Consider the following 13,279-nt stretch of genomic DNA (forward strand, 5'->3'; position numbering starts at 1 on the left):
GCCGTACCGAGTGAAGCGGCGGCTCGGCAACGGGGGTCCCGTTTATGAGGTCCAGCCCGAAACGGAAGAAGGGACTCCCACCCGCACACTGCACAGGAATATGTTGCGTCCATGTTTGTCTCGAGATCCTGAATCAGTCCAATTGGCTCCAGCACCCCCACCGGCTGCGCCAGTGATCAATGTAGATGTGGAAGATGAGGAAGACTTCGAATCTCCTCCAGTGAACCCAGGAACAGGGCTGGTGCCAGATTCTACCAACGTATCGGAGGAAGCCTCGACTCCTCCCACAGCAGCTGACACCACCGCCCCTGCTGGTTTTAGACGCTCTGAACTTTCAACGGCTGGTGTACCCCCTGTTCGCTACAATCAGGATGAGTTCATCTGGCAGCAGATTGTGCAAGGACTAGAAGATTGCCAACAGGAGCTCCTGAAGATCTCGCCCGTGGAATGGCGAGCAGAAAGAGGGGGGGAATGTAAGGAGTTAAAAGCACGAGAAGAGTCTGGGGGCGGTTACCTTCTCGGCTCTGTGCCCGGAACCTTTGAGCTGTGCCGCAGGTTCCCTAGGGGAGAGACTTGGAGACTGGGACAGGAGGGAAGCAGCCAGAGAGCGGGAAAGGGACGCATGCAGGAGAGAGAGCAGCTTGCAGAGCAGCGTGCAGAGCCGGGTGCAGCTGCGCTCCAGAAGAGAGAGAGAAAGAGACTGCCCAGAAAGACTGCATCTTGTAGAGACTGCCCAGAAAGACTGCATCCAGCGAGTACTTAAAGCGGACTCTGCTGTGACTTTAGGGGGGGCGCTTTGAGACCCGTTGAGAGACTACTACACTCTGGCCCCTGACTCCTGGTACAGAGACTTAACAGTGCAGAGCCCCTGTTTTCCTGGTACAGAGACTTAACAGTGCAGAGCCCCTTGTTTTCCTGGTACAGAGACAACCGTGCGGAGCCCTGATTTTCTGGCTGTGCTATAAAAGTTAAAGACTCAGAGCCTGTGCATACCACATTAACTCCCGAAACCCCAGGCAGCAGGCTCTCAGAGACTACTCTGCTCACGGACCACAGAGGGACGACAAGTGCCGCTGATTCTCGGCGCCTATGTTGGAGAAGACGACCCTCCAAGCAAGTCCTCATGAGACTGATAAGTGTTCTTTTCTCAGGAAATCCTGCTTAATTCTGTTTTATTGTTTAACTCCCGTATTTTTGCATTGTTTTATTGGTAGTTATTTTCCATTGCTTCCTCCCTGCGAGGAGAACCTAATTCCTGTTATTAAACCCCTCAACTGTTGGTCTGCCTGTTCCGTGGTGACATACTCAGTACCTGCACGTTATTACATCTACAGCATTACAGAATGCTGTAGATAAGCCCCTGATGCCAGTGGGCTTAGCTCACCTTTCATTTTGGGGGTGACAGGTTCCCTTTAAGGGTTTGCTCACACTGCCATGTAACACGGCAGAGTGCTATGCAATGTATTATCGGATAGCACTCAGCCCAGTGTTATACTATGGGACAGTGCAGATCTACAATTATTTTCTCATGCTGAATCGGCATAAGAAAACAGTCACAGCATGCTATGAGTGGCTCCGATATTTGGATCATGCGCACCCATACAAGTATTGCCGGTGTACGCTCACAGAGACAATGGAGAAGGTGGAGAAATGAGAGAATCCGATCACACTCAGATGATACTCGGATCAAATACTGGCAGAGTTATCATAATTGGCCCAATTTTCTCAGATCAGATAATATTTGCCAGTGTGAGCAAGCAATTACAATGTAAGCCTATGGAGCCTCGTTCTAACGCTTCATAGACTTAGGCTATATGCGCACGTTGCGTATTTGATGCGTTTTACTGCGTTTTTTTACACATGTAAATGGTCCAAAAACGCTATGGAATCATGCAAGGTAATTCAATGACAATCCTGAAGTGTTGTGCACATTATCAGTAAATTTCAGTCCGTATTTGCAGCGTTTTATTTTCTGCAGCATGTCAATTCTTTGTGTATTTTTGCCTGCGCTTTTGACCCATTGAAAGGACAGGAAAAAAAGCACATAAAAACCGCGCATATTTTCTGCTGCGATTTTTCGCCAAGAGATGCAGAAACCTTGCAGAAATTTCTGCAAGCAAATACGCAATGAGTGCACATAGCCTTACACTGTAAAAGCCACCTTGGTCTGTCAATATATTAATACACTCATGCTACACACCATACACATATACACACATTTCATGAAAAAAATATTCATGGGAGGGCTTCTTTAAATGTGCTGGAGAAGAGCACCAGGACGGGGGACATTATTACAAGATGGAGCCAGAATGGGCGATATTATTACAGCAATGGGCCAGGATGATGGAAATAATTACAGGATGGGGGGCATTTTTACTGCAAGGGGCCAGTATTGGGGACATTATTGCAGAATGGGGGCCAGGGTGGAAGACTTTATTACATGATTGGGTCCATTTTTACAGTATGGGGACATTATTATAGGATAGGAACAAGGATGTGGGCCATTATTACAGGCTGAGGGTCAGGATGGGAAAGATTATTACAGGATGGGCCTACAACAAATTTGATGACCACAGAATAACACCTGATCTTTGTAAATTTTGGTTGTGTTGAAATCAAATATCACATCCATTTATTCCAGTCAGATCTTGAATAAAATGCTGGACTTCCTTCACAGTCATCTAAACTACTTTCCCTCATATTTTTTAGCTATGTGTGAAGAGCAAGTAGAACATTTCCACCAGAACCTTAACACCATGGAATCCAGTTATCACGGTAGATGGAACATCTGTGTGTAGTAGATGTAGAAAAGCAATTCCGGCATTGCCTTTTGGAATTTGTTTTTACGTCATTTATTGTTCGGTAAAATTGACCTGGCAACACGAGCATCCAGGTCAGCACAATTATTGCCGCATCATGTTATAATTGATACCGTTTTGGGGTACATAAGATATTTTGATTTCATTTGTTAAGGGAAGTGTGGTGAGTGGTGACTGAAATTCTGCCGTTTTTAATTTTTTTTTTCTTTTTTGAGCCCTATAGATCTCTGCTTTACTGCTGCTACTTTACAGAATTAAGTTATTTAAGAAAATTAATAAATTTGCTTAAAGGATACTGTAATCAATGACGAAGCTGTAATTTCCAGCCGGGAGCCCATCAGTGAATGCTTCTACTCTTGAGAGACGTCTATAAAGTTTCCTGAAGAATGGGAATGCTGCCACCCTCATCCAATTGATAAAGTCATCATTTTTGTAACCATTGTTATTAGGGTCCGGATCAAGAGCATAAGCCGGTTTCTGCCAATATGGTGGCCTGGCACTTCCTGCAAAAACAAAGATGAAATGGTTAAAATATTAAGTTAAATGGTATAATTCTAAGTTACTTCCACATAAATGTCAGGACCCAAGGTATCTGGACAGAACATTGTCCAGAGAATCACACTGCCTCTACCAGCTTTACCCATAGCCCTTTCTGATGCCAAGTCTTTTCTGGGTTAGTGGTGCACACAAACCCAGCTCCCCACATGAAAAAATGAATTATCAGACCAAGCCATCTTCTTTGCTCGATGGTCTTGTTCCGATTCTCACACACCCACTGTTGACACATTCATTGATGGACAGGGGTCAGCATGGGCAATCTGATCACTCACCGACTAGGCTGCCTCAGACGCAGCAATCTCTTATGAATTGTGTGTCCCAATACCTTTTTATTATAACGAGCATCATATTTTTGGGTTTTGGGCATACCAAGAACTCCCTACAAAAACATATGTTTTGAAGATGTTTTGAGCTAGTTTTCTAGCCATCCGAATATGGTCACTTGTCAGCAAGGCTGGAATGGCCATCTGGCAATTCTGGCAAATGCCAGAAGGGACTGTCTGGTCGTGGGCTGCCTTGTCTGCTGTGTTGTTAACAGAATCGGTGTACTCATGATACCCATACTGTTAAGAGTTGTGATGGATCACAAAGTCGCCGACTCCATCACTTACCCCAGCAGGCCACGGGTATCCTTAGAAATATTGGTCTTGTAGAAAATCTTCCTTTCCTCCATCCAGGGTAATATTAGTGATCTATCCCATCTGATTCATGGGGACGGGAACAGCATGGGCCTGTGTGATTTCAAAGCCAAGGACTAAATTTCAGCCCCAACCTGTACCTGCTTGTCAGAGTGACTTAAATCCTTGTGCTTGCTCATTTTTTCTGTTACCTACATATCAATACAACAACTTCAAGACCTGACTGTTCACTTCCCAGCCTTTTGACAAGTGCCATTGTAATAAGATGACGTTACAAATAGAATAATTTTATTCACTTCACTTGTCAATCATTTTAATGTTATGCTGATCTCCATGTACTGTATATAGTTCATAAGGATGTTAAGTTTGCTAAAAGCAAGATAAATTATGTGTGTCCCTTCTCTCGTTTACATGACATTAAGTCCTTTTCTCTTTTCCTGTCTTTTCTGTACGGCAAGTTTCTAACTTTTATCCCATGCAGAAGACTAGTATACAGTAAACAAGAAAAAACTCCTAAATCTTGGAACACTTATTAGTAAAGTTTGTCTTAGCCCTCGTTTCGTTATCCCTAATTCACAAAAAGTTGGGATGCTGTGTAAAATTTAAATAAATCAAGAATACAATGATTTGAAAATCCCTTTTGACCATGCAACACGTAGAACCCAGATCAGAAGTTGAAAGTTGGATTTACTCCTTTTTATAACATAAATGTATTTCCATAAACATGAACAGCCATAAACTAATATTTTGTCAAATTACTCTTTGAATTTTTAAAGCAATCAGTCTTTTTGGGTAGGACTCAGTCAACATGACTTATCGGCCATGTTAAGGTCTCTCAGCTGAGCACGCTTAGCAACTCCTATCCCCTAAATAATCTGGGTCCTGACTGACACACATTGTCAGATGTAGCTTTTGCTGCATGACTGGGAGGATAGAAGTTGGTGGTTATATGAGAAGGCGTTTGGTGGATTTATCTGTGTGCTTGCTTTAGTAAGTGTAATAATTCCCTTTCCTTCTCCTATTTTGCTTTTACCTCATCCTCCACTCCCCGGTACATTCCTTTGTTATATGTGAGTGAATATTTGTATCCCTGGTATTTCCCATTTCCCCTGTTCCTATTACCTTGTTCATCAGGTTGGTGTACTACAGTGCACAATTACTCCCCTCTTCCCTGGGTGGAGGTAAGGTACAGACATATGGTGGATTCAGGAAATAAGACAAGGGTCGCGGCCCCGGCATCTTCACCTTCAGAAGTAACCAGGGGAAAAGGGCGAGCTAGGGTGCCCCTAGTTTTAGAGACAGAGAAGGAGCCCCTGGTCCCAGGTCACTTGACAACAGACTCATGACAGGCACCTTGTCGGGAAGTGCTACAGGAGAATGGAGAAGTCTAGAGAGATGAGCTCATGATGAAATCTCATCATGGTGGTATGTGGTATGTACTACATGGAGATAAAAAGGAAGGGAAAGTTGGTGAGTTTCTGCTCAATTTCAAAAACTCAGTGTAAGCTAGGGTGTGTTTACTGAGTTTTTGAAGCAGAAACTCTCCAAATCCTCAAATAGTCAAAACTTGGTTCTGATGATTAATATAGTAAAGCACGGCACTCTGGGTATCTGGGAGATGCTCAAGTTAGGTATCCAACCCGTAGTACATCAGCAATAATATACTTGGCACTCAGAAGAACTTTGTGGTGAGGAAAAACATCATTTATTCAGTGCATCCAGTTCAACATGAACGTTTTCGGTCCAAACATAGGACCTTCATCAGACAGGATTTTTGAATACTGTAATATACATATACAAAAAAATACAAAAGAATTTTTTAGAGACAAAATTCATGATGCACTTTGAGGATACAATGCATTCAAAGATATGCAGCACAAAAAACCAAACATCACTGGTAAAAGTGACCAAACAACAATAGTGACGGACTTTGGTGAATCCTGACTTGGAGCGTGAGATGTGAGCTTCATTTTGAAGAAACAGAGAGCTGTGAATGTGTTGATAAGAGGATTACGATAAGGTGACCATGCTAGGTCTGGGTAAGGACCTGCCAGAGTGGTGAGATAATGGTGAGATTGCCCCTGAATCATGCAGGGTGAGCTGCCTAAAATACAAGAATACAGACACGTAAAATATGTGACAACATAAGAGGATACATAAAGGTATATCAAGACATCAGGCTGCCATATATACAAGTAAGTGCTAAAGTATATAGCGTGTGTGACCACCGGAGCTGCCTCAAAACCCTATGGATGTGTAAACAGTCCCCCCTCAAGGAGTAATACTATTATGTACCTGGAATACACAATATGTCTGTATGGGCCCACGGATGGTGCCAGAATCAGACAGAGTCCAGGAGGTGTGGTACCGTCTAAGAAGAAGGACATCATGTGGTAAGTGTAAGAAAATGCCAATAGGCACTATAGAGGACCCGTGGAAGGGGACACATTACCTTGTATAGTATGTAAGAATGCGCTGCAAAAAAGGGGCGAGATGCTCGCTGGTGCAGGGAGCGCTGCAAGAAATGAAGGTAGTGCCAAATAAATGAATAGTCCGGGCACGAGGGGTAAAGGCAGGATATAAATAAATGCCAATAGGCACTATAGAGGAACCATGGTAAAGCCTGAGCAGGAGGACACAATACCTTGTGTGATATGCAGAACTGCGCTGCCAATGGGCGAGGTGCTCGCTAATGAGGAGAGCGCTGAAAGAAATAAAGGTGGTGCCAATTAAGTGAATACTCCGGGCATGAGGAGTAAGGATAGGGGGGTGACCGAGCGCCGCTGTACCTGGTGCTGCGGAGGAGAATGGCGCCGAACTGCAGAGGGTCCTCCCGGAAATGCTGGCACTCCAGCGGTACTTCCGGGTTTATGTGAGCGCCGACAGGGGGTCAGCTGACCCGCTGTGTCATCGGCGTCACATGACGGTGCCGGCCGCGCATGCGCAGGATAGATGGCAACAGTAGGGGAGCGCTGGGCAGATATACAGGCCCAATGGCGCCTGTATATAACATATAGTGTACTAATGCACCGCGCAGCTAAAGTATAAGTGACAATGCCACCTGGGGAGATTTTGTGGGCACTGAAGCAGATAAATGAGGAATGAGAAGCTATGTGGGAGCTATATGTACACATAAGGGGTTAAGTCAGTCAAACCCAGGGGGATCCCTAATGGTGGTCACACAACTGTAATATAGAGACAATACTAATACTCTATATTCAACTGGCCTGGTGTGGAAATACTATACCATGTGAAGGATAGTCGGTGCTCGGTGCATAGTAGTGCAGCTAGCGATTCTGTGAGGATATAGAAGGAGGAAATAAAATCAATATAGCATACAAAACATAACCGGAATCACAATGCAATATTCACAGTAATTTTACAAAAAAGCTGAGACGTCGTAGTCCCTATTCAATCCCTTTGGTTCTAAAGTCTGCAACGTGTAGATCCAAAAAGCTTCCCTTCTCTGGAGCATTTTGGTACGGTTCTGACCTCTCCTAGGGATATCAATTTGTTCCAGAACCTGGAACCGGAGCTGGGCGATGCTGTGATTTTTTTCAGAAAAGTGATGTGGGAGGGGGAGATGTGTCTTTTTATATCGGATCGTGGACTTATGTTGGGCCACTCTATCCCTCACCATTTGAGTCGTCTCCCCCACATAGGCCAAACCACATGGGCACTTTATTAAATACACCACAAACGTGGACTCACAGGTATAAAATCCTTTGATGGGAATTGCCTTACCAGTTTGTGGGTGAAAAACAACGGAGCCCCTCTGTATGTTGCTACACTGAAGACAATTCAAACAGGGGAACGTCCCCTGTCTTTGAGTATGAAGGAACGTCTGCCTGGGGACCACTGTGCTTGAACCAATGTCAGCCTTTACAAGTCTATCTTTGAGGTTTTTAGCTCGCTTAAAACATGGGAGGAAGGGCCTAGTGAATTCTGGGATGTTGGGGTAACTCCTTGTTAGGATGTTCCAGTGTTTTTTAATGGTAGATTGCACCAAACCAGAAAACGGATGAAAAGTGGAGACGAAAGGAATTCTCTTTTGATTGTCTTTTGGTCTAGTGTTGGACAGGTTTCTTTTGGCCTCTGTCAACACACCCCGGGGATATCCCCTCTCAATGAACTTGTGTTCCATTTCGGTAAGTCTGACTTTCTTAATTTCCATGTCAGAGACAATCCTCTCTACCCTATGGAATTGCGATTTTGGAATTGAGTTCTTAACCGAGGGCGGGTGACAGCTGGTGAAATGTAGGAGGCCATTGCGGTCAGTGGGCTTAGTGAATAAGTCAATTGCTAGGGTACCAAAATTTCTACGAGACACCGAGGACTACCTGCAGAACCGGGTCTACCAGTGGCGAGATACTCGGCATTCTTCCAGACGACACAGCTCTCTAAGCTCATCCGGCTCTGTCGACAGCAGACCTGGCACCTCAAACTCTTCCACTTTCCACTCTTCTTCTTTTTTAGGGCACAATCGTGGCCGTCAAAGGGGAAGACGAGGCGGGGGGGCCAATGCCGCTGTGGAAAACAGAAACCAGATGGCGACACGCTCGCAGGTAAGGACCTCCCACTAGTAGTCAACATTTCCTCAAAAATCATGGACACACATCAATTGGCTGTACTCCAGAAAGGCCTATCCTTTTGTCCAATGTATAAGTTCAACTCGTTTGAGCTTAATATGGACCTACAGAGGTTTTTCCGGAACCTCAGACTGCGTGTCCATTTTGCGGAACTGCCTCCTGCATTGAACCCTTCAATTCAGGACAAGACCCTACTCGAACTTCATGACCTGGGGCTACGAAGCCACAGCGGGTACATGCCTCCACGGTCCAACCCACCAGTGGAAACTTTCGTTTCCCTTGTCGAAAGAGACATCCACACGTTGACTCGCGATATGGACCGGGGGAGATTCCAGTTCCAGACTAATCTCTCACACTCGGAGAAACTCTCGTTGGAGCAACTAGCGTCGGATATGTCTCTTGTAATCAAACCAGCTGATAAGGGTGGGGCTACGGTGGTTATGGACAGGACTGACTACATTGAGGAGATTACTAGACAATTAAGTGACACCACGGTTTATAAGGTAATACCCCATAATCCCCTAAATCGACTGGTCCAACAAATTGCACCCGTTATAGACTTTCATTTTCAAACAGGTACGATCGACAGTAAAATGAGGGATTTTCTGATTAAAAAAGATCCCATCACTCCTATATTCTATATCCTGCCTAAAATCCACAAAAGACTGAACAAACCACCGGGCAGGCCCATTGTTTCCTTGACTGATTCAGTCTTGTCACCTCTATCTATGGTGCTTGAAAAGATCCTGACACCTTTAGTCAAAACCACACGCTCCTTTGTATTGGACACTAATGACTTCATACAGGTCATTAGGTCCTTGGGCCCCATATCCTCCTCCTCCCCCCTTCTAATTACCTGGGACTTCAACAGTCTGTACACATCAATAGTACATGAGAAAGGTATGGCAGCCACGGTCAGACTCCTGAGTGACAACAAGGTAGGCACTAAAATACGTCATTTCTGTGCTGACCTTTTAGGTTTGGTACTTAAAGAAAACTATTTCATGTGTCAGGACACCTTTTATGCCCAGCAACAAGTCACTGCAATGGGCGCGAACGTAGCGCCCCCGTATGCCGTGGCATATATGGCGGCCTTTGAAAGCGACTACGTGTACGACCATCCCCTCTTTAAAGACCATTGTAAGGTATGGCGGAGGTACATCGACGACATATTCTGCGTCTGGGACGGCCCCATTGAGTCGCTCCTTTCCTTTGACCAACATATTAACAACATCTGGCCCGAGCTTAAATTCTCAATACAACAGGACACACATAGGATTAGCTTTCTGGATACTCTGGTATACAAGGAAAGGGATGGTACCCTAGCAATTGACTTATTCACTAAGCCCACTGACCGCAATGGCCTCGTACATTTCACCAGCTGTCACCCGCCCTCGGTTAAGAACTCAATTCCAAAATCGCAATTCCATAGGGTAGAGAGGATTGTCTCTGACATGGAAATTAAGAAAGTCAGACTTACCGAAATGGAACACAAGTTCATTGAGAGGGGATATCCCCGGGGTGTGTTGACAGAGGCCAAAAGAAACCTGTCCAACACTAGACCAAAAGACAATCAAAAGAGAATTCCTTTCGTCTCCACTTTTCATCCGTTTTCTGGTTTGGTGCAATCTACCATTAAAAAACACTGGAACATCCTAACAAGGAGTTACCCCAACATCCCAGAATTCACTAGGCCCTTCCTCCCATGTTTTAAGCGAGCTAAAAACCTCAAAGATAGACTTGTAAAGGCTGACATTGGTTCAAGCACAGTGGTCCCCAGGCAGACGTTCCTTCATACTCAAAGACAGGGGACGTTCCCCTGTTTGAATTGTCTTCAGTGTAGCAACATACAGAGTGGCTCCGTTGTTTTTCACCCACAAACTGGTAAGGCAATTCCCATCAAAGGATTTTATACCTGTGAGTCCACGTTTGTGGTGTATTTAATAAAGTGCCCATGTGGTTTGGCCTATGTGGGGGAGACGACTCAAATGGTGAGGGATAGAGTGGCCCAACATAAGTCCACGATCCGATGTAAAAAGACACATCTCCCCCTCCCACATCACTTTTCTGAAAAAAATCACAGCATCGCCCAGCTCCGGTTCCAGGTTCTGGAACAAATTGATATCCCTAGGAGAGGTCAGAACCGTACCAAAATGCTCCAGAGAAGGGAAGCTTTTTGGATCTACACGTTGCAGACTTTAGAACCAAAGGGATTGAATAGGGACTACGACGTCTCAGCTTTTTTGTAAAATTACTGTGAATATTGCATTGTGATTCCGGTTATGTTTTGTATGCTATATTGATTTTATTTCCTCCTTCTATATCCTCACAGAATCGCTAGCTGCACTACTATGCACCGAGCACCGACTATCCTTCACATGGTATAGTATTTCCACACCAGGCCAGTTGAATATAGAGTATTAGTATTGTCTCTATATTACAGTTGTGTGACCACCATTAGGGATCCCCCTGGGTTTGACTGACTTAACCCCTTATGTGTACATATAGCTCCCACATAGCTTCTCATTCCTCATTTATCTGCTTCAGTGCCCACAAAATCTCCCCAGGTGGCATTGTCACTTATACTTTAGCTGCGCGGTGCATTAGTACACTATATGTTATATACAGGCGCCATTGGGCCTGTATATCTGCCCAGCGCTCCCCTACTGTTGCCATCTATCCTGCGCATGCGCGGCCGGCACCGTCATGTGACGCCGATGACGCAGCGGGTCAGCTGACCCCCTGTCGGCGCTCACATAAACCCGGAAGTACCGCTGGAGTGCCAGCATTTCCGGGAGGACCCTCTGCAGTTCGGCGCCATTCTCCTCCGCAGCACCAGGTACAGCGGCGCTCGGTCACCCCCCTATCCTTACTCCTCATGCCCGGAGTATTCACTTAATTGGCACCACCTTTATTTCTTTCAGCGCTCTCCTCATTAGCGAGCACCTCGCCCATTGGCAGCGCAGTTCTGCATATCACACAAGGTATTGTGTCCTCCTGCTCAGGCTTTACCATGGTTCCTCTATAGTGCCTATTGGCATTTATTTATATCCTGCCTTTACCCCTCGTGCCCGGACTATTCATTTATTTGGCACTACCTTCATTTCTTGCAGCGCTCCCTGCACCAGCGAGCATCTCGCCCCTTTTTTGCAGCGCATTCTTACATACTATACAAGGTAATGTGTCCCCTTCCATGGGTCCTCTATAGTGCCTATTGGCATTTTCTTACACTTACCACATGATGTCCTTCTTCTTAGACGGTACCACACCTCCTGGACTCTGTCTGATTCTGGCACCATCCGTGGGCCCATACAGACATATTGTGTATTCCAGGTACATAATAGTATTACTCCTTGAGGGGGGACTGTTTACACATCCATAGGGTTTTGAGGCAGCTCCGGTGGTCACACACGCTATATACTTTAGCACTTACTCGTATATATGGTAGCCTGATGTCTTGATATACCTTTATGTATCCTCTTATGTTGTCACATATTTTACGTGTCTGTATTCTTGTATTTTAGGCAGCTCACCCTGCATGATTCAGGGGCAATCTCACCATTATCTCACCACTCTGGCAGGTCCTTACCCAGACCTAGCATGGTCACCTTATCGTAATCCTCTTATCAACACATTCACAGCTCTCTGTTTCTTCAAAATGAAGCTCACATCTCACGCTCCAAGTCAGGATTCACCAAAGTCCGTCACTATTGTTGTTTGGTCACTTTTACCAGTGATGTTTGGTTTTTTGTGCTGCATATCTTTGAATGCATTGTATCCTCAAAGTGCATCATGAATTTTGTCTCTAAAAAATTCTTTTGTATTTTTTTGTATATGTATATTACAGTATTCAAAAATCCTGTCTGATGAAGGTCCTATGTTTGGACCGAAAACGTTCATGTTGAACTGGATGCACTGAATAAATGATGTTTTTCCTCACCACAAAGTTCTTCTGAGTGCCAAGTATATTATTGCTGTTGGTTCTGATGATTAATAGTCATGAGCGAGTACACTCGGTGCTCGAGATTTCCCGAGCACGCTCAGGTGTCCTCCGAGTATTTGTAAGTACTCAGAGATTTAGTTTTCATTGCCGCAGCTGAATGATTTACATCTGTTAGCCAGCTTGATTACTGTGGGGATTCCCTAGCAACCAGGCAACCCCCACATGTACTTATGCTGGCTAGCAGATGTAAATCATTCAGCTGCGGCGATGAAAACAAAATCTCTGAGTACTTACAAACACTCGGAGGACACCTGAGCGTGCTCGGGAAATCTCGAGTACCGAGTATACTCTCTCATCACTAGTGATTAATTAAGATAGATCAAAAAAAGAGGCAGCACTCCATTTTTCAAAAAGGTGCAGGATTTATTCAAATCCACATGTCAGTGCGACGTTTCAGCTCTATTGAGCTTTTCTCAAGCAGTGGATACAGGTTCCTTGGTACTTATATATAGTGTTCTAACAACCTTAATTACAGCCATTCGTGTTCAATTATATTTAAATACTTTAGATAAAGTGCATCTGTGCATTTGTGCGTTTATACATGTAGATATCATCAGCCATTCTTACCGCTGCCGGTGACAGTTGCACATGGAGGAAGCCATTGTCTCTGTCGGCGTTCCTAGGTCTCAATTGCGCATGTCTATTACTTTACTAAGCTTGGTTGAACTGCAG

At 44.8% G+C, this 13,279-nt stretch overlaps 1 protein-coding gene and 2 long non-coding RNA genes across 3 annotated transcripts in view; 1 reads left to right on the forward strand and 2 right to left on the reverse strand.

The window, feature by feature from the left end:
- Positions 1-13,279, reverse strand: part of LOC143815177 (cell cycle control protein 50C-like) — a 61,582-nt gene that overhangs the window by 7,414 nt on the left and 40,889 nt on the right. The window contains exon 6 of the mRNA XM_077294132.1: positions 3,116-3,322. Within this exon, the coding sequence (XP_077150247.1) occupies positions 3,116-3,322 (207 nt within the window). The remainder of the gene's footprint in view (positions 1-3,115; positions 3,323-13,279) is intronic.
- LOC143815179 (uncharacterized) lies at positions 5,670-6,525 on the reverse strand. The gene is made up of 3 exons (XR_013223695.1): positions 6,468-6,525; positions 6,311-6,386; positions 5,670-5,796 (listed from the first exon to the last, which is right to left on the reverse strand). It is a non-coding gene; the product is annotated as an uncharacterized LOC143815179 (long non-coding RNA).
- On the forward strand, positions 8,529-12,547 carry LOC143815178 (uncharacterized). The gene is made up of 3 exons (XR_013223694.1): positions 8,529-8,580; positions 10,937-10,985; positions 12,129-12,547. It is a non-coding gene; the product is annotated as an uncharacterized LOC143815178 (long non-coding RNA).

Source organism: Ranitomeya variabilis, chromosome 3 (genome assembly GCF_051348905.1).
Source record: "Ranitomeya variabilis isolate aRanVar5 chromosome 3, aRanVar5.hap1, whole genome shotgun sequence".
NCBI lineage: Eukaryota > Metazoa > Chordata > Amphibia > Anura > Dendrobatidae > Ranitomeya > Ranitomeya variabilis.